The sequence below is a fragment of the Gymnoscopelus braueri genome (assembly GCF_963280865.1).
Source record: "Gymnoscopelus braueri genome assembly, chromosome: 10".
Classification (NCBI taxonomy): Eukaryota; Metazoa; Chordata; class Actinopteri; order Myctophiformes; family Myctophidae; genus Gymnoscopelus; species Gymnoscopelus braueri.
This window is the reverse complement of record NC_137611.1, coordinates 43906724-43930331: the sequence shown is the minus strand read 5'-3', so window position 1 is coordinate 43930331 and position 23608 is coordinate 43906724. Positions and strand designations below refer to the sequence as shown.

General features: G+C 42.7%; 1 protein-coding gene across 1 annotated transcript; it reads right to left on the bottom strand.

The window, feature by feature from the left end:
* Positions 1-12861: 12861 nt before the first annotated feature.
* Positions 12862-19141, bottom strand: LOC308093586 (carboxyl-terminal PDZ ligand of neuronal nitric oxide synthase protein-like; the record flags this gene model as incomplete). Its single annotated transcript, XM_080439918.1, has 3 exons — positions 12862-13436; positions 16140-16308; positions 18980-19141. 3 exons carry the CDS (start codon positions 19139-19141, stop codon positions 12862-12864), a joined length of 906 nt encoding a protein of 301 aa, XP_080296044.1.
* Positions 19142-23608: the final 4467 nt, after the last annotated feature.

The window sequence follows — 23608 nt, the reverse complement described above, 5'->3', positions numbered from 1 at the left end:
CAGATCGCCAAACCTGCTGTTTTGGGGTGCGCTGGTTTTAGTTCATTCAACCCCCTCTCGTGTGTTGGCTAGTGAGGTGCGTCCTAGTGAGACATTATGTACTTCACCCCGCAACGGTATTGCGCGCCGAACACCTGACATACAAGCTCACAACCACGTCGCGGATGAGACCGTTGTGAGCTTGGAGGTCTGCTGTTCTCAGACGTTCTCTGCGTGCGACACCTTCACGGGACGGGCTGCAGCTGCGTGAGCAAGAGCAGGTTCTGGTGCCATGATCACAGAGCGCTTAGACCGGGAGCCAGGCCCAGCCCTCAGGATGTTCTCTGCTAACTTTTTTTCACTATTATTTCCTGTTAGCATATACCTTGGGCCATCACAAGTTCATACTGAACACCCCCAACTCGGGGCCGTTTGGTCTCAGGGGCCCCAAAACCCCTTTTTGGGGCGAAATTAATGTTAATGGCAATATTAATTTACTAAAAATACGTAAATTGTCTTACACATACGAAATTCGGCATGGACTATCCTGACACATAGGGGTAAGTAGCAAAATAGGATTCTGGTGCTTGCTACCATTGGATTTTTAAAGTGACCTACAACATCCCCAGAAACACAAAGAAAATACTGTCCGCTTGACCAATAACAACAAAGATGATTATTTTCCAGCACTTTATGGTGAATATCACTGCCTCACTTGTACTGTATATCTCTGCTGTCAAGCGCGAACCTGCTAACTCCAAAACGCTCATTGTTCAGGAAACGAAAAAACAAAATATAAGTTTTTCAGGAAATGAAGAAAACCTTATATTTTTAAAACAAAGCAATACTGCCTCATCAAAGTTGGTATAGTGACTTTGTATATTGTCAGATACTTGCATGTGTCATTATATTATCAACACTTTACCCAAATCGCGGGTAAATCAACACTTTACCCAGCGCAAGTGGAGTTAGTAGTTTCAGACGAGCAGAAATCAAGCTGAAATGGAGTTAGGTGTCCAAACAATAGCTCCACTCGCTGCTGAGGGAGAGGTTTCAGCGCGACAGAAATGCTATGAACGCCTTTCTTCTTGTCACATTGCTCTCCTCATTAAACACTTCATAGATTTTAGAAATATAATTACTTGTTTTCATAACATTAGTGTCAGTGCTAAGTTTGATAAACAGTTACACTGCATAGTTTTAACAGACTACGGGGAGTTTGTTTACATGTTCCTCCTCCTCCACTGCGCAGCGCGCTCTACTACTCATGCTGTGAAATGCAGCACTGGAGAGGAGAGGGGGGAGTTGTTTGTTTTTGACGGACAGTTTGAGGATCCAATGGAGTTGACAGTTTTCGTCAGAGGCGCTTTTTAATACTTTTCATTGGTTCAAATGTTTAGATTTTTTACACAGACGTAAAGGGTGTTCAATAGCGTTGATTTATGAAAAAAGAAAAAAAAAAAGATGAAAATGGAGTTAGCTGGTTCGTCCTGGACACGATATACAAAACTTCCCATGTCCATAAGCTTCAATTTGAGCCCAAGATGACCTTTGTATCTTGAAAATTACTTTTTCTGTAGCCAAAATTCTGCACTATACCTCAAAATTGAATATTCAGTCATAGTAGAGGCCCTAGGAGGGTAATAAAACATTGAAAAAAACACTTTGGACATTCTTGGGATGATCAAAATCCCTATATTAGAGACCAAAAATCCAAACTAGAAAAATAAATAATAAGCAATCGCACGTGGACCCCTCCTAGGGCCTCTAATATGACTGAATATTACATTTTCTCCGATTTGATGTATAGTGCAGAATTTTGGCTACAGAAAGAGTCATTTTCAAGATACAAAGGTCATCTTGGGCTCAAATTGAAGTTTAGGGACGTGGGAGGTTTTCTATATACAAGTGAGGCAGTGATATTCACCATAAAGTGCTGGAAATTAATAATCTTTGTTGTTATTTGTCAAGCGGACAGTTTTTTTGTGTGTGTTTCTGGGGATGTTGTAGGTCATATTTAAAAATACAATGGTAGCAAGCACCAGAATCCTATTTTGCTACTTACCCCTATGTGTCAGGATAGTCCATGCCGAATTTCATATGTGTAAGACAATTTATGTAATTTTAGTAAATTAATATTGCCATTAACATTAATTTTGGTCTAAGGGGCCCCAAAACCCCTTTTTGGGGCCCCTTAGACCAAACGGCCCCGAGTTGGGGGTGTTCAGTATGAACTTGTGATGGCCCAAGGTATATGCTAACAGGAAATGATAGTGAAAAAAAGTTAGCAGAGAACATCCTGAGGGCTGGGCCTGGCTCCCGGTCTAGCTCCCTCCGTTCTTATGACAGCCACTGGAGGTGGGGTTTGGGGGACAACTGTTTTGAATTGCTATTATTGTTTACACACAACAGAAACCAAGGATTATATATTTCAAGAGCGAGAGATCACAGTAAAAATCCTAAGCATTCTTCCTCCATACTGATCTACAAGCTTACAACGTGTGAGCTTGTAGATCTGCCAATCCAATTGGTTAAAGGCACAGCCACATAATACAGATGATTTCATTGGCCGCATACAGCGTTGTCACTTTCTCACACACAAAGAGAGAAGCCTAAATTATACTGAACTTGAGACTAGTTATTAAAAGCTCGGTATACATGAAGGGATATTTGTGAGATTTGTTTTGGCTTTAATCTCTGTTAAATTCATGTTTCTTCAGGTAGAGAGAAGAGAGGCAGATTATACCTTCAGAAGGCCATATTATTGGCTCATTTTGCTTATCTTTATTCAGTGGCCTGGTAAGACTGCCTTTGACTTTACTTGCCTTTAGTCAATACCTTTGACCACTGGGTGGCAGCAGAGATTCAGTACAATCATGTTGTCTTCAGAGAGATGGAATATATTTATGGGTCATCATAAATGCTCCTGCACCTCATTACCTCAGCTTCCTTTGAACATTCTGCTCATGCATGAGTACCACCCACATGAGCTGATGAATACTTCAAGGCCCAGATGCTTTGCTCTCGCAGGTGGGAAGTATTAAAGCAATAAGGATTTAAAACTCATTTAAAACGCGCGACACGTTGTGAGCTCATTTGAATATGAATAGGTGCCACACAATGTCACAAAATATTTTCAGATGGGGGTCCACAGCCAAATACATATTCATTTGGGGGTCCTTGACATGAAACGGGTCTGAGAACCACCGGCCTGAAACTCACAGGTTGTCAATGTCAGGTCTGGGGACGACCAGAGGTCAAACAGGTCTGTAACTCTGAGACTGTACAAATGGAACCAAACACGTCATGATGCGATGCATTGTGAGATGGGCTAATTTTGAATAGCCAAAGCATGCAATAGGGCTACTTAAGTGGTTAAAGGTGGGGTTAGTGATTTTCTTTGGTTAAAATATGTAAATAGCTCTATATTCTGATTCTGAGTACTTGTCGTTGCTATAGAGAGCTCAGTAACAGGAGTCTCCATCTCTCCAGCTCTTTATTAAAAATACATTTAATTTCAGGTCGGGATATCAATTTTATCCAATCAGAATAGAGAACTCAGTCAGGATACAGCTTAAAGGGATATTTCACTTTCAAACACGTTTGGTGTCATTTGAGGTCTACTCAGGCTTTTGTGAGCACCCCAGACAGTTTTTAAGTTGCTTTCATTTAAAAAAAAAACACACACACCCCCTTCCTATACAAACCCATTAACTTCAAACATTTTAACCATGTTTAGATTCATTGAAAACAGTCATCCTTGGTTCTGGAGACTGATAGTGTCCTTCTACGTGAGGACACCGTGTTTTTTCAATTAAAGTTTTCTTTTTTTTCTCCCCCCCCCCCCCCCCCTTCACATGAGCTTTTCCATGTTGGATTTATGTAATGTGTACTGTCAGACATTTAACCACTTAACCCTCAATACTTTGTAAACTTGAACTTTTGCTCTGTCTTCGCTTACATGATGGTTTTATGGTTGGTGAACCTTATTTTGTCTACTTGATTTTCAATTGTTGTATTGCTGTTAGTGATAAATGACTAGTGAAATACCTTTCTCGATTTTTTTTTAAAGTGTGCAATACATTGAGAATGTAATGTTTTTCTTCATGTTGATGTATATTATTGTCTTAGGACCCAAGGAAGACTAGCTGGGGATCCTTTTAAATAAACAAATAAACAGGGTGATTTATCTGAGCTGGATGCATAATGGCTGGTTCCCAACGGTGTGCCTCGGTCAGCACTCTGGTGTGTCCCGTAGGACAAAACCAGGTATGCCTTGAGAGTTTGTGACTAGCACACATTGTTATTGCAATATATGCAACTGTACAAAAAGTTAAAAAGAATATTATTAAAAAAAACATCTTCTAATTCACTGTGTCAGTACTTTGTGCACACTCCTTTATTTCCATTGTAGAAGAAAAAACAAAACTGGCCTCAACCTGGCCTCCCTATTTGAAATTATATTTATTTATTTTAAAACATTTTTACAAATGTTTTTAAAATAGCCAAAGTTCATCTACGCGCAACATTGTAACATGTTATGAGCTTGTGGATCAGCAATTTTTTTATTTGTATTTGTGAAAATAGTGGTTAAACTATTATTATTAAGTAAACAATAAAGGTTTACAGGGTTATAGAGGCTACTGTGCACGGATGTGAATAGTGTGCCTTGGGATTCTGACCTTTACCCTTTGCTGTACCTAGAGCACAGGACGTTTGAAACCCACTGCTGTGGGACAGGCGTGTCATTCCAAAGTCTATTCACCTGTTTCCTAGGCGTGTGTTTTCCACTTCCTGTCAATTTGATCCAATGAAATCCAATGAAACTGGTCAGATGACCGATGATATCCAATGAAATCGACAGGAAGTGGAAAACACACAGCCTAGGAAACAGGTGAATACCAGTTGTTTTATAACCACGCCCCCTTCTGTGGCCAACGCGGAAGTGCCTCTGCCTACAACCACTGCGGGCTATTTCTTTAGCCCGTATAGCTTTGGACCGCGACGGAGGCGCGGCGTCTCAAGCGAACTTGAGCGAAGTTCGCTTGGGCGGACTCAGCGCCGTTCAAGTTATGTACCGATAGGGACAGAATAGTAAATCATGTTTTGGTGAGAGCGTTTGCCCCAACTGCCACACAAAGTGGCTACTGGCCAATCACAGCGCGTCCTTGCACAAGTGTATTGGCCAATCATGCACAAGTGGTATAGATTTTGGGATGACGCGGGACAGGCAGGTCGGCCCAGCGGGAGTGGCTGTCACCCCTTACAATGACAGATAGGTCATCTGCCTTCACTAGAGGACCTCCTCCAACGCGCACAAAACACACCGAGCCTATTGTGTAATGGTGCTATAATAACATACTGATAATGGTTAACATTTTGAAACGGTCAGCCTGTGCCACAGCCTGGAGCTGGGCCAGAAGATCGCGTATCGCTGTCAGTGAAAACCTTGTACTGTATGTCCAAAATCATTACTTTTCTGGAAATGGGAAAAAATATAAAATAATCTGTGTTTCAATGCATCCAATGTACGGCAGTTATAATTTAGTCACAAGCTCTTGTTAATACTTTTCATTGGTTCAATATTTATAAAATAAAAATTAACCACTTTCAACCTGGCGTCCCTATCTTGAGTGGGTCATTATAGACAAAACATCTTCAAAAATAGCAGATCTACAAACTTGTAAACTTGTAGATCTGTTATTTCCGCTGCTTTTGTGCGACACTGTCAGTTTACAAAGTATCACACATAAAGTGGAGAGTGGGTTCCCTAGGAGGCAAAAATCCAATGCAAAAACAGTCTTACTGACTACTCAGCTGAATAGATTTTAAGCCAATTGTTGATGTCTTCGCCTCCACATCCTTGTTCTGTGGACTCTCTGCACTCATCAGCGCCACAAGAGGGCTTCACAGCACACTTCAGCACACCTGCCTCCAATCTACTCACCTGCCCTTCATCTACAATCACCTCCACTCTACAAAAGCTTAGCCTGCATGCTACATATAGACGAATCCACAGACGCGCTGCCTGTAGCTGCCTGTAGGCGGCCATTGCTGCGGTGTCGCGTCCGCGTAGCGTTGACACCGCAGCAATGGCTGCGCGCAGGGCAGCGCTCCGTGGATTTGTGTATAGTGCCAGAGCTTAACCAGCCTTGCGTATAGTAAAGTACAGCCAGCCAATTTACTCCAGCGTTTGTAGAGCTTCTTCTAGCCTGGTTAACTTTACGCAGGTGCAGCGCACTGTTGTTTCCTCTGCGATTTTATCACTGACCCTGCTTCTCCACTCCTCTCCAGTACCCGGGATCCCGAGCTGAGTCGGGGCAGCCAGTGGAGCCCTCACCCCTCTTCCTCCCCTTGTTGTTTGACCTGTGGTTAAATAAATTGCCCCTTGTGGGCTTTTAACCCTCATTTGCCTCTTAATTGCTGTGCCTGTGTCCTTGGGTCACACACATTACAGTAGCTTGAAAAAGTATAAAATTGGGCAGTGGTTCTCAAAGTGGGGTCTGGGCAGGGCTGGATTAACACCTCTCAGTGGAACTACTGGAACTACTGGAACTGGAACTACTTATACAACTACTCTTGCAGGGGTGGGGGGGCAAGATTTTTGACACTGTGTTATGTTAATATCTTCATTATTAATAACAAAATGGGGAAAACTTTCGTGAAAAAAATAAATATATATATATATTTTTCCCCACAAAAAAATTCTACCACCGCGGGGTGCCCCCTGATGCCCAGGTGCCCCTGGGCACGTGCCCAAAGTGCCCATATGAAAGATCCGGCCCTGGGTCTGGGGACCCCCAGGGGTCCTGGGGTGGGGGTTCCAGGGGTTCCCAAGCAAAGTGTGTCAATACAGCATCACAATCATTTTAACCACTTTATCCATTTATACGTTGGCTTTTATACGTTGGCAAGCTTGTACATCTGCTATTTTTGAACATTTTAAAAAATGTTTATTTTAACACAACCTCTCTTCTGGGGGTTCCTGTAACAAAACATGTACAGATCTGGGGGTCCAAAGCCAAATACATATTCATTTGGGGGTCCTTGACATGGAAAACGTTTTAAAAAGCACTGAAATAGGGCCTTCATTTATGAAAAACAACACACTGTAAAAGATGAAAGAAAGAGATGCAAGGTTTCTGCCCCACAGTGACAATATATACGACCACCAACGGGGTGTATTTTCGCTGCTCCTGCACTATATAGTATACTATAATTCACCATGATGACTGTGCAAAACTCCAGCGGCAGCCTGGAACAGAAGGGGATATACCATACCGGCAGACATGCATCCGTGCACGTGTGGCATTTTAGAACGGCCATTTTAATTCCACAAGGAAACACATCAAACTAAGTGCACCTCCACTTTGCACACTTAACATAAACAGGCATCACCTTGAAAAGAAATGTCAGAGAGGGAGAGATACTGCAGTGGTTTTCAAACTGGGGTCCGGGGGGGGGGCTAAATTATTTAATATAGCATAAAACATGTAAATACAGTACCGCTATGTGCTATTTTCATTCATTTATTTTTTGGTATAAATGTGAAAAATGTGTAATAATTTTAAAGCCAAATCAATATTTTCAGGTGGGGGTCCGCAGCCAAATACATATTATGGGGGTCCTAGACACCAAACAGTTTGAGAACCACTGGAATATTGGACCCATATGGGAAAAAGCAAGAGAAAGAGAAAGACCCTAACCCTAACCCAGTTAACAAGCTTGATGAAAAAGAAAGAAAGAGCTTAAAGCAAGTGAGGTAAGTGAAAGGAGGAAAATAAAAGGGAGGGAGAAGAAAGGAGAAGGAGATTTATTGATTTTGGAAAGAACTCAAAGACCTCTCCCCCCAATACAGTGATTTAAAGAGTTGGCCTGCTGCCAGGGCCGGTGGAGCAGTTTGACCCATTAGAATATCGCCGCTGTCGGGTGGAAACCTTGTATGTCCAAAACCGTTCCTTTTAGTATCATAATTTTTTTATAGTGAAAATAGACGACCTACAAGCTCACAACGCGTCGCAGTGCAACGCGTTGTGAGCTTGTAGATCGCCTATTTTCACTACTTTTGTGCGCCACTCTTGTATGACGAAGTAGGGCTATTAACTTACGAAACAAATACATACAAAGTTGAAATATGGAGATGTGAGGTTTCTGCCCGACAGCAGCGGTATGACAGAGCTTTTGGTGTCGTTGCCGCTGGCAGACCGCGGCACAGGGACCACACCAGTCACGACTGCTGGCTATTATACAAGTCCTATAGTCTAAAGCACTGGTTCCCAGACATTATCTCTTTGGAGCCCCCCCCCCCCCCACACACACACACACACACACACACACACACACACACACACACACACACACACACACACACACACACACACACACACACACACACACACACACACACACACACACTATCGGTAACCTGTCCTGGACACCATTCAAAGTAATAGGACGACAAATAGAAGATGGCGGCCGTGTCCATTGGGTTCAATGTAGCCATGGTTCACATGACGCTTGTCTGTCATGGTATGACAGTAATGTTTCAGGGTTAGGTTCAATGGAGAAGTGGCGCCATGTTATATACGGTTTCCTCAAGCTATATACCGTAGTTCTCATACGATGAATAGCTGATCTACAACAAGCTCACAAAGCCTGTTTGCATGTCTTTTTGGAGGTCGTCCAATTTTCCTTTTTACATTTTTACATGTTGCATGAATACCAGGAACCCCAATGGAAACAAGACCGCAAGGACTTTTCAGACAAAGTGTTTTGACTGTACTTGTACTGTTTTTCACATTTCTGCCTAATACAAATATTCAATCAATCAATGCACAAAACCATAACTAAGTCCCACATGTAACATCATTGTGATTGAAGCACACTACAACAAAAATGTTTAAAAAATAGGGGGGGAAATGCTGATCTACAAGCTACTAACGCTTTGAGATGCGACATGTTGTGAGCTTGTAGATCGGCTATACGTTGGCCATTCGTCGCATGAGTATTAAGGGTTTAAGTGGTAAACGTGTCTGAAAAACACAACTCTGTGTGTGTGTGTGGGTGCATGCATCCGTGCTTGGTTGTGTGTGTGTGTGTGTGTGTGTGTGTGTGTGTGTGTGTGTGTGTGTGTGTGTGTGTGTGTGTGTGTGTGTGTGTGTGTGTGTGTGTGTGTGTGTGTGTGTGTGTGTGTGTGTGTGTTTTTGCACACATTTTGGGGGTCTCTACGGTATAAGAGGGGTGGGCTCCACAGGGGGCAAAAAAAGGGCTGGGTACCACTGCTCTAAAGCGGCATCTTTCCTGCCTCTTCAAGTCCTGTTGAAAGTTCCGAAAAGCTAAAAGCAAACAGCGTAATAAATAATACAACACTGAAAACAGTCCAGCATCAAGAGCACTCGGTGACGGCAACTGCACACTAGTAGTGAACACAGATAAGACAGAATAGCAGCACGGGAGTGACCACTACGGCAGCGCTTCCCAAACGTTTTTTGGGATGAGGGGCCCACTTGAACATAAAAGCGTTTGCAGCATTATGTGCGGCCCACCCATCTGACCACTTAACACGGCAGCCGGAAGGCTGCCGTGTTTATTTGAATGAACAATCATTCGATCGTGTTCCGGCTTGGATCAATGGAACTAACGTACTATACTATACTTTAAGTTCTCATTTATCGGTATCACAAATAAAAATAAAAATATAATTTTTCAAGGTTTTAAAGAAAAAATACCATGATTCTTTTTACTATTTTTTTAATATTAATGTTATAATATCAATACAGTCTTAGTGCTTTGACAATTATTTGGGGGCCCACTGGCAATACCCTCACGGTCCACCAGTGGGTCTCGGCCCACAGGTCGGGAATCGCTGCACAACAGAGTGATAACTCCTCATGAGACACAGCACAGCTATCTAGAGAAAGAACGTTCCGATGTCATTTTCATATAAAACAATACTAACAGTATCCATCAAATCCATGCTTGATATTTCAGGTTTTGGATATTATTATTCAGTTGGATTAGAAAAAAACAGTTTACACTGCATTGGAAAAGCAAAGCAAATGAGAGTGAGATAATACAAGCTCATGTTGAACCCATTGTTTCAGTACAGTTTACAGAACTAAGTGTCATAGGCACGCAACACAGCACGCCACGCCATGATTTACACACGCAAAACAAACGCGTTAGCACAGTGTTTCCCAAACAAACGGGACCCATTTGTGGGTTGCGGACACATTTTTATTTGTCGCAAGTATATGTCATTTTCTAAATAAATAAAAAAATCAGAAAAAAGTCAAACATAAAAAAAAACAATTAATGAATAAAATAAGAAAATCAAAGAAATTCCAGAAAATAAAACAACAACAACAACTATAAAGAAGTAGTGAAAATGGCAGATCTAGAAGCTCACAACGTGTTGCAAGCTTGTAGATCGGCTATTTTCACTACATTGGGTCCCTGGCAGACTTGTCTTTTGGGTCTCGAGTAAAAAAAACGTTTTGGAACCACTGTGTTAGCGTACCCATAAAGACTTGAGGGCCATCCACACCAAGGACCATAACCTGTAACTATAAAGATAACCATACTATCATGATAGCAATGTTAGCATCCACACTGATGAACCATAACCTTTTGTAAACATGTTAAATGTGTTGAAAGTGATGCCCTGTACATTTTTGAACGATTTGTATTGGCTGTCGGTGATACTATCGTTCATTCCATCACTCTGAAAGTAATCTCTCAAAACAGATTCTGTCAGCAGTAACTGCCTTAAACATGTTATGTTGTTGTTAGTAGGAATAAACACAGAAGCACCCGGGAGGAAGTGGACAAAGAAAGAGGGAGCAGAACTCAAGTTCCTGTTTAACACAAAAAAGGAGGTTGTGAATAGGTTGTAAAATTTAAAAGAAAAAACTTTTTTGGCTCTATGCACTGCAGCCATATAGACCGCCGAAGTCTGACGTCATTTACACATCCTTTGTTTGTCTACCTGGTTCGCAGTTTTCCACCCCCGTTCTGAATCCCATAGACGTATTTAATATCGCGTCAAATAAGAACTGTGTTCCAAAAATAAACAAATGACCCCGGCGGTTTGACTCTTATGGATATGAAGCATCAACTGACGGTGAGAAAACGCTAATGTTACTTCCGCCGAATTAGTTACATTTTTGCCAGAAACAGACTGTATCAAATATAAGTGACTGACTATCATAAACGATACAGAACCTCCTCCCTGACAATAACGCCGGGACAGTGTGTTTATTTTTGGACCACAATTCTTATATGAGACGATTCTAAGATGACCCAATGTTATTCTCCATAGAGAAATTACTTCCGCAAACCTGGGGATGAACGAGAGACGTCAGGACTTCGGCGCTCTATTGGGAATGAATTGGGCCCTTCCTTTCTTCCTTCACAGGTGTTACCAATAATACTAATTAAGGCTCTGTTCCATTTAGTGTGGCATAGTGGTTGTCTTATTTTCAAGGACCCCCATAACTCTAAAGGCGGTTACACACCGGCGAATATGCGAATATACGCAAAATTCGGACTCGTTCCGAATAATTAAAAGACGCTTTTTTCGCTCCGCGAAACTGGTGTGGAAGCTTGCATTGACTTTATAAGGTTTTTAAAAAAAAAAGTATTATTCGCATGAAAAAAATCGCCCCGGTGTGTAAGGACCTTAAGAGTGTACAAATGGAACCAAATGGACCCTTACGGGTCCATTTGGTTCCATTTGTACACTCTCAGAGTTACACACCCACCATAAGGGGCCATTTGGGAACCAAAATTGAGTGTTCCTTGTGAGCCAACATGCACGTTATCAGCACCCTGACCAGAATGGAACAGAGCCTTCATTAGTATCATTGGTAACACCTGTGAATGAAGTAAGAAGAGGCCCAGTTTCTTTCCAATATGGCTGCTGTGCATAGAGCCTATTCCCAGATTCCCAGATGAAAGTGATCCTAACGATATCTTTATAGATGTGCTGTGGCCATCCATTTGAGTTAGAATTACTTTTAAAACGACATATTTATCGATTATGATTCTTGGTGTGAATGTCAAAGCCTGTCCATTATAATACAAGAATGACTTATTCATAAGTCATTATGAATGATAAGGATAAGGATTATAAGGATAAGTGATTTTAAGGAGTGACTTATTGTTGGTATCGGCTCAAAACAAGGGTGTCTATCCCCTTTTCAAGGTGGAGTGCAACACCTACCATCAGCTCCAAGTACGAACTGTACAAGTTACTTACGGCCGTGCTACTCAAGCGCTGAGTTGACGGTGCTCGGAATTGGACCTTGAACCTTGCGGTCTAAAGGCGAGTGCTCTACCAATTTAGCTACACGAACACAACACAAGGGTGACTCTGTCTGTACCGGGTGTGTGTGTCACTATTCCAACAACACAAGACACAGTGTAAACAAGCCCAACACAACAGTTGACGATGGCACCAAAATCCCATCGAGAAAACTTTGAAAGAAAGCGAATTGGCTAAACTATCATACGACACACAATTACGGTATATATATTAACAAACAAATAAACGTGAACAGAAATGGACATGTGAGCTGCTTACAGCAGAGCGTGAAACAACACAGTGTTCCTTCTATCTCGCAGGCTGTTCGGTTTAACCACCCAAACCCTCTGTACTTAGTAAACTGGACATGAGTTGCCTCTGTATTTGGTCCGCTCTTTCTTTCCCCCCTCCACGCCAAATCTCTCCGTCCAAAAATAGCCGATCTACAAGCTCACAATGTGTTGCAACGCAACGCTGGTTCTAGATCGGCTATTTTCAGGCGAACATTTCTGCCTGGAATAGGAACGCTGGGGCTCAAGAGGTTAAATGTGGGCACCAGGTGGCAGTGGTCGGCGCCGCTACACGGCCATCTCGTCCCCCAAGCTGTCCGAGGGGCTGTCGGCGCTCAGCACGTTAAAGAGACGAGCGGCAGCGCCGCCGCCCTCCAGGCCCCCCGCCCCCTCGCCGTGCCCCCAGCTGTCCCGGTCGTCGCTCTCGTCCGTGTTGGATTCGTACTCGGAGCCGATGCCCGACTCCCTGAAGCGCAGCAGCTCCAGGGCGCCCAGGACCTGCTCCCCCAGCGGCGAGCTCTCTTCCGGGGGGCCTCCTCCTCGGTCGCTGATGGGGGTCTGGCGATCCTGGGTCTCCTGGGTCAACCGGGAGGAGGAGGTGAAGCGGAAACACTCGAGCCGCACCGCGCCGCCGCTGATCCCCAGGGAGCTGGCGTCCGTTGTCATCATCGCAGCGCCCGGAGAGCAGGGCCCGGAGACGGCGGCGGAGGCCCAGGGGCCGTTGGTCATCGCCCGGGGTTCGAGCGCCGCCGGCTGACCGGAGGTGGAGGAGGGGCGAGTGGCGGAGGCGACGGGCGTGTCGCGGAGCGCGTGGGGGGGCTTGGCGCGGAAGGTGATCTCCAGGAGGCTGTCCATGGATCCCACTGGAACACAGAAAGAGAGGGGGAGGGGGAGAACACACGCATCAGAAGAATGGAGGAAAGGAAGAGGGCAGAAACAAACAAGAAACACACAATCACAGATGATTAGAAGAGAAAAGTGGTTCGATGAAAGGAAGCATTCTCATATACAGTAGGAGCGGTATTGCAGTCACTGTACCTCACTGTTGTGACAAAAAGAGAGATGAGCTAGAAGGTAATGCTCTCAATATACCTGTCGATCTTCATTCCTACTTTCACCTATAGTGATGAAGTGTGGGTCATGACCGAAAGAATAAGATCGGGGATACAAGGCGTCCCAAATTAGTTTTCTACATAGTTTGAGTCAAAGCAGTGCATCATTAACAAGGGCCCTCAGTCACGGCAGGTATATTTGATGATGTGAAAAGTGCATGAGGAACTAAGCCACAGCTGACTTAAAGGAGAGCCAGAAATAGTTCAGTGGCAACAAGCATGAACATCATGTCCTAAGGGGGTTTCTTCCATAGTGGTTTCAAAACACATTTAGATGAAGACACATCTTAGGAACTTACTTTTTTCTCACCGGAAGACAAATATAAACAGTAATGCAACACATAGATGAAATTCCCCCGAAAATGTCTGCCATGTCAAAAAATATAGACATATTGGCCCTAACAGTTGCACTATGCAAGTTGGTAGTAGGTTATAACTGATTGCCACCATATCGCCTGCATCTGTCAGCGTACCTGCCTTGTTATTAATATAATAGCTCTTTTATTTACAATAATGGACTTGCTACTGTATATTACGTATTAATATACATACGTTACATGGATCAGACCACATCACACTGACATCACCCAGGCATGCGTGTGCAAGCAGGATGCAAAGGAAACCACCCGTTCATCATAAGACGAAACCAAACTGGAGTCACAGCACCACTCTCGTGTAAAATGTATTCCACGAAATCCTCCCAGTGCGGAGGAAGAAGGCTTAGAACGTGTTCTGTGACCTATCTCCTTCTTTAAATATACAGTACACTCCCTGGTTTCTTTTATGCGTAAGCAATTCCCAAACCTGTTGTCTTCAAAACCTCACCCCAATCACTGTGATTATCCGAGACGTGCGGCGGGAGTGCTTGTCGACGCGCAAGGCTATTGGCTGCTCAGGCGTGCCTTGAGAGCCTCAAACGCTGTGTTGAATGAACCAAATCACGCACGCAGTCTCAATGTTTGTATTCAAAATAATATTCAATTCAATTCAATTCAATTTTGCGACAGTGACTCCCTCTTAACTGGAAGAAACATCAGGCAGACCCTAGGCTCTAGGGTGGCGGCCTTCTGCCTCGACCGTGTCGGGGGAAAGAAGAGAGAGAGAGGGAGAGACAGAGGAGAGACAGAAAGAGATACAGTACAAGTAGTAACAATAAATACATATTCTAAATAAATATTAGTCTATGCCAAGGTTTTTTTTTTTTTTTTTCAAGGACCTCCATAGCTCTGAGAGTGTAAAAATGGAACCGGGTCCATTTGTATCCATTTGTACATGGTGGAAAGGAGACTCTTTGAGTCTCCGGATACATTCGCGTCTTTCCTCCAGTCATCAAATGATTGGCTTAGGAATGCGACAAAAACAAAAACTCTCCATGCAGTGCTTCATGGGGTGTGTAATTGATAGTAGTCCTTTTTTGGGTGAACTACTCATTTAAGTATCCAATGTAGGTTTTTTGATGAGAAACACAGTGTTTAAGAGGGGAGTTCAGGGGGGGGGAGAGGTGCGAGCATACAAAATGAGATTAGAGCGAGCGGCGCTGACAATCTGCTGTCACACTTTGATAATTCAAGACCTGGTGACAGAACACTGCCACCAGCTCCAAAGAGAGCACAGTCCTCTGAGAGGGTGACCATGACTTCATTAAAAAGGAAAGAAAAGAGGGTCCGTGAAGAGAGGGTTGAAAAAGCAACGGGAGAGATGCACAAGCAAGGGAAAGGGGATTCAAAAACAGAGGAAGGTCTGTACGAACACAATTGGCTCGTGTTCGGGGGAGGGAAGCCGAGTGGGAAGGGTGATATTTCTCACTGCATGTACTCCTACGGGCTGGGGCTTTTCTTTTATTTTTATCCCACGATTTTGTAACCCTTTTTTCACCCGGTGTCAATTTTCTAAGTGATCCTGGGCGCTACACTCCCCCCACCAGCCTAGGGAGCCCAGGGCCGAGCTCATGCCTACTTCAATGCATGAGAGCCAACTGACCTTCTTGTCACCTGACAGGGGGGAGTTTCCCCGGTAGGACGTAGCGCGTGGAAGGAACACGTTATTCCAACCAGTTCCTTTTCCCCTCCATCAGGCGCCCCGGCTGTCGTGGGGGAGGCGGTATAGCGACCAGGATTACTACATGTTTTTGTGAGGGTATTAACTACCCGAGGAGACGTGGGGAGAACACGCCCCCAGCGCCCACAGCGTCCCCGGCGGGAATGGAACCCAGGACCTTCTAGCTGTGAGGCTACAGCGCTACCGACTGCGCCACCGTGCCCCTAGGTCATTATCTTTGACACGAAAAAATTGGAATCGATTTGTTATAGTCAGCTAAACTGATTCGTCGGATAATCCACTAAACCCTGTTCGTTGTACAGTACAAAAAATAGTAAACATATATTTTCACAAAAAAATGATGCGGATAAGGATTTGAAGTCACATCGCCGAGCCTTATAGCGTAAAGTAACTCACTGGACTTCAGCGGGCCGGTGGCTTTGAGCTCCAGCTCTTGGATCTGCTTAACCAGCAGGGAGATGTGCTGCAGCAGGTCCGTGTTCTGCTGCAGCAGCCTCTGCACGCGCGCCTGCGCGTCCGTCCGCGCGCACACCTCCACCGACAGCTGCTCCTGGAGCACGTGCACCTGCCGAGGCAAGAGCGCGCACGCACACACACACACACACACACACACACACACACGCACACACGTACAGAGATTGAGTCAAGTCATCTTTATTTATATAGCACTTTTAACCCTTTAAGACCTGGAACGCATCTGTGTCATTTTAGATTTCTTTGGCTATATTCAAAAATAGCAGATCTACAAGCTCATGGCGCGGCACCGAGTGCCCCACCATGAGCTTGTAGATCTGCTATTTTTGAAAAATCGTGAAAATGTGTGCAAATCTTTGAATATATATATTTTTAAGGCGAACATTTGTAACTCAAACCTTTGCTTCTGGGCGTCCCTGGAACAAAATATTTTACAAATGTTCACATAAAAATATATATATTCAAAGATTTGCACACATTTTCACGATAAAAAATTATAATAACAGATCTACAAGCTCATAGCGCGGCACTCGGTGCCACGCTATGAGCTTGTGTATCTGCTATTTTTGAATAGCCAAATAAATCAAAAAATTACACACAGATGCGTTCCCGGTCTTAATGGGTTCAAAACAACAGCAATTGACCCAAACTGCTTTCCAATCAAGGATGACCAGCAACAAAAAAACAAACAAACAAACAAACAAACAAACAAGTAAATCACAGTAAACTAAAAGAATCACAATAAAAAGAAAATAATATGCAAAGAAAAAAATCATTACAGTATTTAAAGACATTAAATCCTGTATGCAAATATGCATGAAGTTGACTAGACAGAAGAACATAAGCACATGGGGCATCTTTAGATGTTATTTCAAATGGTCTATCGTAGATGCACACTTATACGCACAAATCACACATGCACGCATACTGTACATGTGAATACACACGCTCATGTGTCTACAGTAGATAATGGTCACACACATACACACGCACACACACACACACACACACAAATCAATGGCAATGATGCTGACATTTAGATATGATTAAAGCTCTCTCCTCCTCTCATTCGATAGGACCAAATCGTTACAGCCATTATCTTGCCAGAGGAGGATCTGCTAAATATGGAACAGAAAGTGAAAGTTGGAACGCGGAGCTCATTAGCTCCGTGAAATCCCATTAGATTCCTACCGTGACACCCCTGACATTAGCCATGGTCTTTCTCCATAAGCTCTGTATGCAATGGCATGTGTAGCAGAGTGGCTCAGAGCCTCTGCCTTAAGACCAAAAGCCTAAGGCGCCGGCTCCACCGAGAACGCCTTTTGAGGCGAGTAAAGACGAGCTGCTGCGCTCCTCTTCCCAACGCTCGAGCATAGCCCTCGTTTACCGCTGTTTCAGCTAAGCTATTTGTGCTAATAGCATAGATAAAGACATTTGAGCACAGCGATGGTTGATCGGTTTGAACGTTGTGGGTGTTAATAAACGCTGCATGCGAGCGCTATGGACATGACTTTCAACAGTGCTATTGTGTCCCATCCCGGAGCGAGAGACCCGGGTTCCAATCCCGGGCGTTACACATGCACTAGCCTCGGAAACCCATGCCTTTTTTTTTTGTTACAAAAGAAAAACACATGCACAGGCCAAGTCGCCTCTGTGTGAAATGCCTTTGCCAGTAAAATTGTCTAAAGCAATGGTTCTCAACGTCGGATCCAGGGACCACCAGGGGTCTAAATGGACCAAAAATAGCAAACAATTTTGAGCTTGTAGATCGGCTATTTTTGCTACTTTTGTGTGACATTGTAGTATAACAAAGTAGAGCATTCATTTATGAAAAAAAAACTAAAAAGTTAAAATAAAAGAGGTTTCTACCCGACAGCAACAATATCGGGTCCTTGAAATGAAAAAAGTTTGAGAATCATTGTTCTAAAACTCAAAAAAAGCAGTGCATCATTAACAAGGGCCTTCAGCCACGGCAGATATATTTGATGATGTGAAAAGGCATGACGAACTAAGACAGAGAGTTCTTTACAGCAGCTGACTTAACGGAGAACCAGAAATAGTTCCATTGTTCATTAGTGGCAACAAGCATGAAAATCATGTCCTATGGGGGTTTCTTGCCATGCTGGTTTCTAAATACATTTTGGTGCCGACACATCATAGTTTTTCTTTTTTTCTCTCACTGGAAGATATAATATAAACAGTAATGCAACACAGAGATACAATTGCCCCGAAAATGTCTTCCATGTCAACACATTAAAATACTCAACTAATACTAATTCAAATACTACGGTACTAATTATTTTAAATAATGATTATATTTAATATTTATATCCATAGTTACCCATAGTCACTGTTTTCCAAGTTTGGGATTCTATTTTACATTTTCAAATTTTCTTTTCTTGAATCCCCACACAGTACAAAAAGTTACATATACATTTCGTTAACCATTTCATTTTGTTCCACTTTTTCGTAACTTAAAGACATTTGTCATACAATCGTGTCGCACAAAACTCACATCACGACGCGTTGTGAGCTTTTTTCGAAGAATTTTGAAAGTGGTTCATTGTCTCTTCCAGTTTTATGAATATTGAACCTATGAAAAGCAGCTTGTGACTAGATAATATTAATAACTGCATTGGATCCACTGGAACACAGGTTCTTTTTTTCCCCATTTCTTGAATAGTAACGGTTTTGTACATACAAGGTTTCCGCCTTTTGTCGATGTTTTCCATAGTTGAGTGTGTGGTTGAGTGTCCACATACCTGTGCCGAGGCAGCCTGGGCCTGCTGCTCCTGCTGCTCCAGTTGTCTCTGGAGCAGATGGACCTGGTGCTCCGCCGAGCGGGGGGCGTCCGCGACCGACCGACCCAGCACCGAGGCACCCAGCATGGGGGAGCTGAGCAGCAGAGACCGCTCGTAGGGCATCTGGGGGGGGAGCGATATTCAAATGAGTACAGTGGTTCTGGGCTAAGGACTAAGGACTACTAACCAGTGTCCCGAGTAGACCTCTAGACTAGGGATGGGACGATATGAACAGTACATGTCACGAGAATTGTGGCAAATTTTTATTTTTGCGATTAACGATATTATCGCGATAATCAAAATATGATTAAAACTTAAAATGCCACTTTGTTAACCACTTGAACCCCCAGCATCCCGATTCTGGGGGGAGTGTTCGCCAAAAATAGCCCATCTACAAGCTCGTGAGCTTGTAGATCTGCTATTTTTGGAGGTTGTACTGAATTTGCTGCTCAACAAAAGCTAATTCCTCCTAGTGTATGATGGAGGACAATTTCACGATAACCGAAAATCTCCGCAATACGATTATTGTGAGCGTTTTTTTTTATCGCGATAGACGATTATAACGGTTATCGTCCCATCCCTACTCTAGACCTACTGCACATGTAAACAGAGCTGCTACCTTTAAAACACATTTGAAATCTACTATTGAAATAGCTTTGAGAAGAAATGCTGCTATTTGTCCCAAAGTGACTGCAAAAGATTGCTGCTATTTGTCTCAAAAAGCTTTATACCCCGTACATATAACATGTATATAACGACGCAATGTGACATAGCTGTTTAACACAATGCTGTACCCCCTCCAACTGTATTATACTTTCCCCATTTTCAACTGTATTTATTATACTTTGACACTTGCTTTGGCAATGTACACGTATGTTTTCTCATGCCAATAAAAGCTCCATTTAATTGAATTGAATTGGTTCTTCTCAACCTTTTCTGGATCAGGGCCCCGGCACCGTCTCTTGGTATGTATACATTTATAATGTTAATGCAAATGTTAATTCTCTTTTAGGAAGGTTTGGGTGCTTTGCCACACTTTGAAAAAATATATATTGTGAACAACCAAGTATAAGATAGGGCTTAATTGGTTAAAGTATGTTTTGCAATAATAATCAAAATCTGCAAAATACTAACTAAGGTTTTCAAATAATTGTAGTGGAGTAAAAAAAAAAAGCAATAGTTGAAGTATTTAAAAAAGAAATACTCAATTAAGGAAATTATACTTCAGTAAATGTAATTAGTTACTTTCCACAACTGAATCCAGTCCAGCAGCAGCATTATCATTCAATCATACATCAGTGACAGGACATAGTTAGAGGCTGTAGGCGTGCGGCTTTCAGTGGAAACTCAATCAATGCAGCTGGAGCCCATAGAGGTATGGATTGATGTCAGGTGGCTCAGCTGTACAGTAATTATAGCAGATACAATTAACTTGGGAGTGTTGTTGCGGGTATACGAGTAAGGAATAGGGCTTATCTGTCCTATGAGAGATGGCACATTTATTGGTTTGGTTTGGCTGCTCGTTGCAGAGCATTGCGGTGTTAGCTGTATGTTGTGCTTGGTCTCACAGGCTCCCACGGATCATGATTACAAACCCCCCCTGACTGCTGATCGAGGCGTTCCATGGACTATACTAAAGCTGTGGGCTGTTATTATTGTAGTTATTGTTGCTGTGCATGTCTGACTGTATGTCTCTCTCCCCCTCTGTCCCTATATCTGTCTCTCTCTGTGTGTGTGCGTGTGCGCGTGTGCGTGCCTCTCTCTCTCTCTCTCTCTCTCTCTCTCTCTCTCTCTCTCTCTCTCTCTGATGGGGAAATTGTTGTGTATATTCATTGAGTAATTGTTTAGTACATTAGACTGGACATGCTCTATGTGTCATGAGATAACTTATCTTCACTGTATATATAAATGCAATTGAATTGAAATCAATATTGTAGGTATACACAATCTTATCGTTCTATATCTCAAGACCAGTGGTGGAAAAAGTAAGTAAAAGTATCAATACTGCAATGAAGAAGTAGTAAAAGTCCGGAATTAAACATTTACTTGAGTAAAAGTACAAAAGTATTGGTATCAAATTGTACTTAAAGTACCAAAAGTAAAAGTACTAAAATGTTTGAAAATAGCAGATCTACAAGCTCACAACGCGTAACAGAACTTTTTTTTTTTTAAATAGCAGATCTACAAGCTTACTTGTCGTCTTGTGAGCTTGGAGATCGGCTGTATTGGAGATCGGCTATTTTCAAATAGCCTAGGTACAAAATAGGGGTAAAGTGGTTAATGTATGTTTTATAACGTAATGATTTATATCTGCTAAGTAACTGCAGTTTTCAAATCTTTGTAATGGAGCAAAAGTACAATATTTACCTCTGAGATGTAGTGGAGTAGAAGAAATTTACTTAAGTACAGTACTTGAGTAAATGTACTTAGTTACTTCACTGCTCAAGACCCACCTACATGGTCTACCTGGCAACATTCAAACGTACAAACTTCAATTTAAATCATCTTTGTACAGACACGGAGTGACACAGAGAGTGTCAGACAGAGATCAAAGTGAGCTCAGATGACAGAGAATACATCAGGCACCGCGGTTGTCACGCGTGTTGTCAGCCATCCGTAAACCAGACTGCTGGCTGAACCCAACAACCCCACACTATCTCTTCACAAACGTGGCTTTTGTTTCACAGTTAATGTATTGTGTCTGTCTTTTTTGATTATAATGATTGTGTTGCATTTGATTGGGTTTTAGATGAGAGTTTCTATTTAGAAAAGCCTCCTGTGGACAGGTGTTGAAAATTGGCACTCGTGCTATTACACTTTAAGCCATTAAGACCGGGAACGCATCTGTGTGTCCTTTTCAGATTTCTTTGGGCTATAAAAAAAATAGCAGATCTACAAGCTCATAGCGCGGCACCGAGTGCCGCGCTATGAGCTTGCAGATTTGCTATTTTTTTTTAAATCTTGGAAAATGTGTGCAAATCTTTACATATATATTTTTTTTAAGCGAACATTTGTACAATATTTTGTTCCAGGGACCCCCCAGAAGCAAAGATTTGAGTTACAAATGATATATATTCAAAGATTCGCAAATCTTCAAATCAAATATAGCAGATCTACAAGCTCATAGCGCGGCACCCGGTGCCGCACTATGAGCTTGTAGATCTGCTATTTCTGAATAGCCAAAGAAATCTTAAAATGACACACAGATGCTTCCCCGGTCTTAATGGGTTAAACAATGCATCTGGTTCGTCCAATGTGATTGCGATGTCCTTGTCAAATCAAATAGACATAAACCAAGCCCTTAAACTTTTTCAACCTGGCGGCCCTACATTGGTGTATTTACGAAAAATATAAAAAAAATTGCACAAAAAAGCCGATCTACAAGCCCACAGTGTGTCACGGTGCAAAGCGTCTTTTTTTCTGCCACTCGACGCCATCGTGCGATGAAATGTAAAATGGGGCTCGAGTGGTCAAACAAGCTATCTTTGTTTGCAGGCCTCAGTAAACCTCTATTGATCTTCCTCTAGCTCTCCATGAGGGCGGCCTTTCATCACACGTCTCTCTCTGTGTCTCAAGCCTCTGGAGATGTTTAATTACTTTAGTGTGATGATTTAAATGTCTGAATATCTAAATAATGTAAAAAATTATGGCCCGTTAACCCTTTAAGACCGGGAACGCATCTATCTGTGTGTCTTTAAGATTTCTTTGGGCTATTCAAAAATAGCAGATCTACAAGCTCATAGCGCGGCACCGAGTGCCGCGCTATGAGCTTGTAGATCTGCTATTTTTTGAAAAATAGATTTGCGCAAATCTTTTAATATATATTTTAAAGCGAACATTTTAAACTCTGTTACAACTTCTGGGGGTCCCTGGAACAACGTGTTTTGAGATGGGGGGGTCCACAGCCAAAGACATTATAATTTTTGAGAACCACTGATATTATAGCAACATTAGTTAGGATTTAGAATACATTTGTAGAAATCCCCAGAAGCAAAGATGTGAGTTACAAATGTTCGCTTTAAAAAATATATTGAAAGACCCACGATTTTCACAAAAAATCCACCAAAAATAGCAAATCTACAAGCTCATAGCGCTACAGTATGAGCTTGTAGATCTGCTATTTTTGAATAGCCCAAAGAAATACAAAAATGCGTTCCCGGTCTAGATGAGTTAAGGCATGGATGCCTTGCTGAGACGTTGCCGTTCGAACACGGTGGGGAACCCGCTTTATGGATTCAATTCATTATTCATATGGTGTCCGTGTGCAGCACGGATTATTACATCCGTTTGATTTCCAGTTAAACTCCATCATTTAGTCGGCACAGCAGCAGAGGGCGGCGGGAAGTCAGCAGTAAAATGCTTATCGTTGCTGTCGGGCAGAAACCTCCTATCTCCGTATTAGTGTTTCTTTTTCGTAAATTAATGCCCTACTTGATCACAATACAGCGTCACACAAAAGCTTCAAAAATAGCAGATCCACAAGCTCGAAACGCGGCGCAAAGCGACGCGTTTTGAGCTTGTAGATCTGCTATTTTTGCTGCTTTTGAATTTGAATCCTGAAAAGTAACAGTTTTGGTCATATGAGGTTTC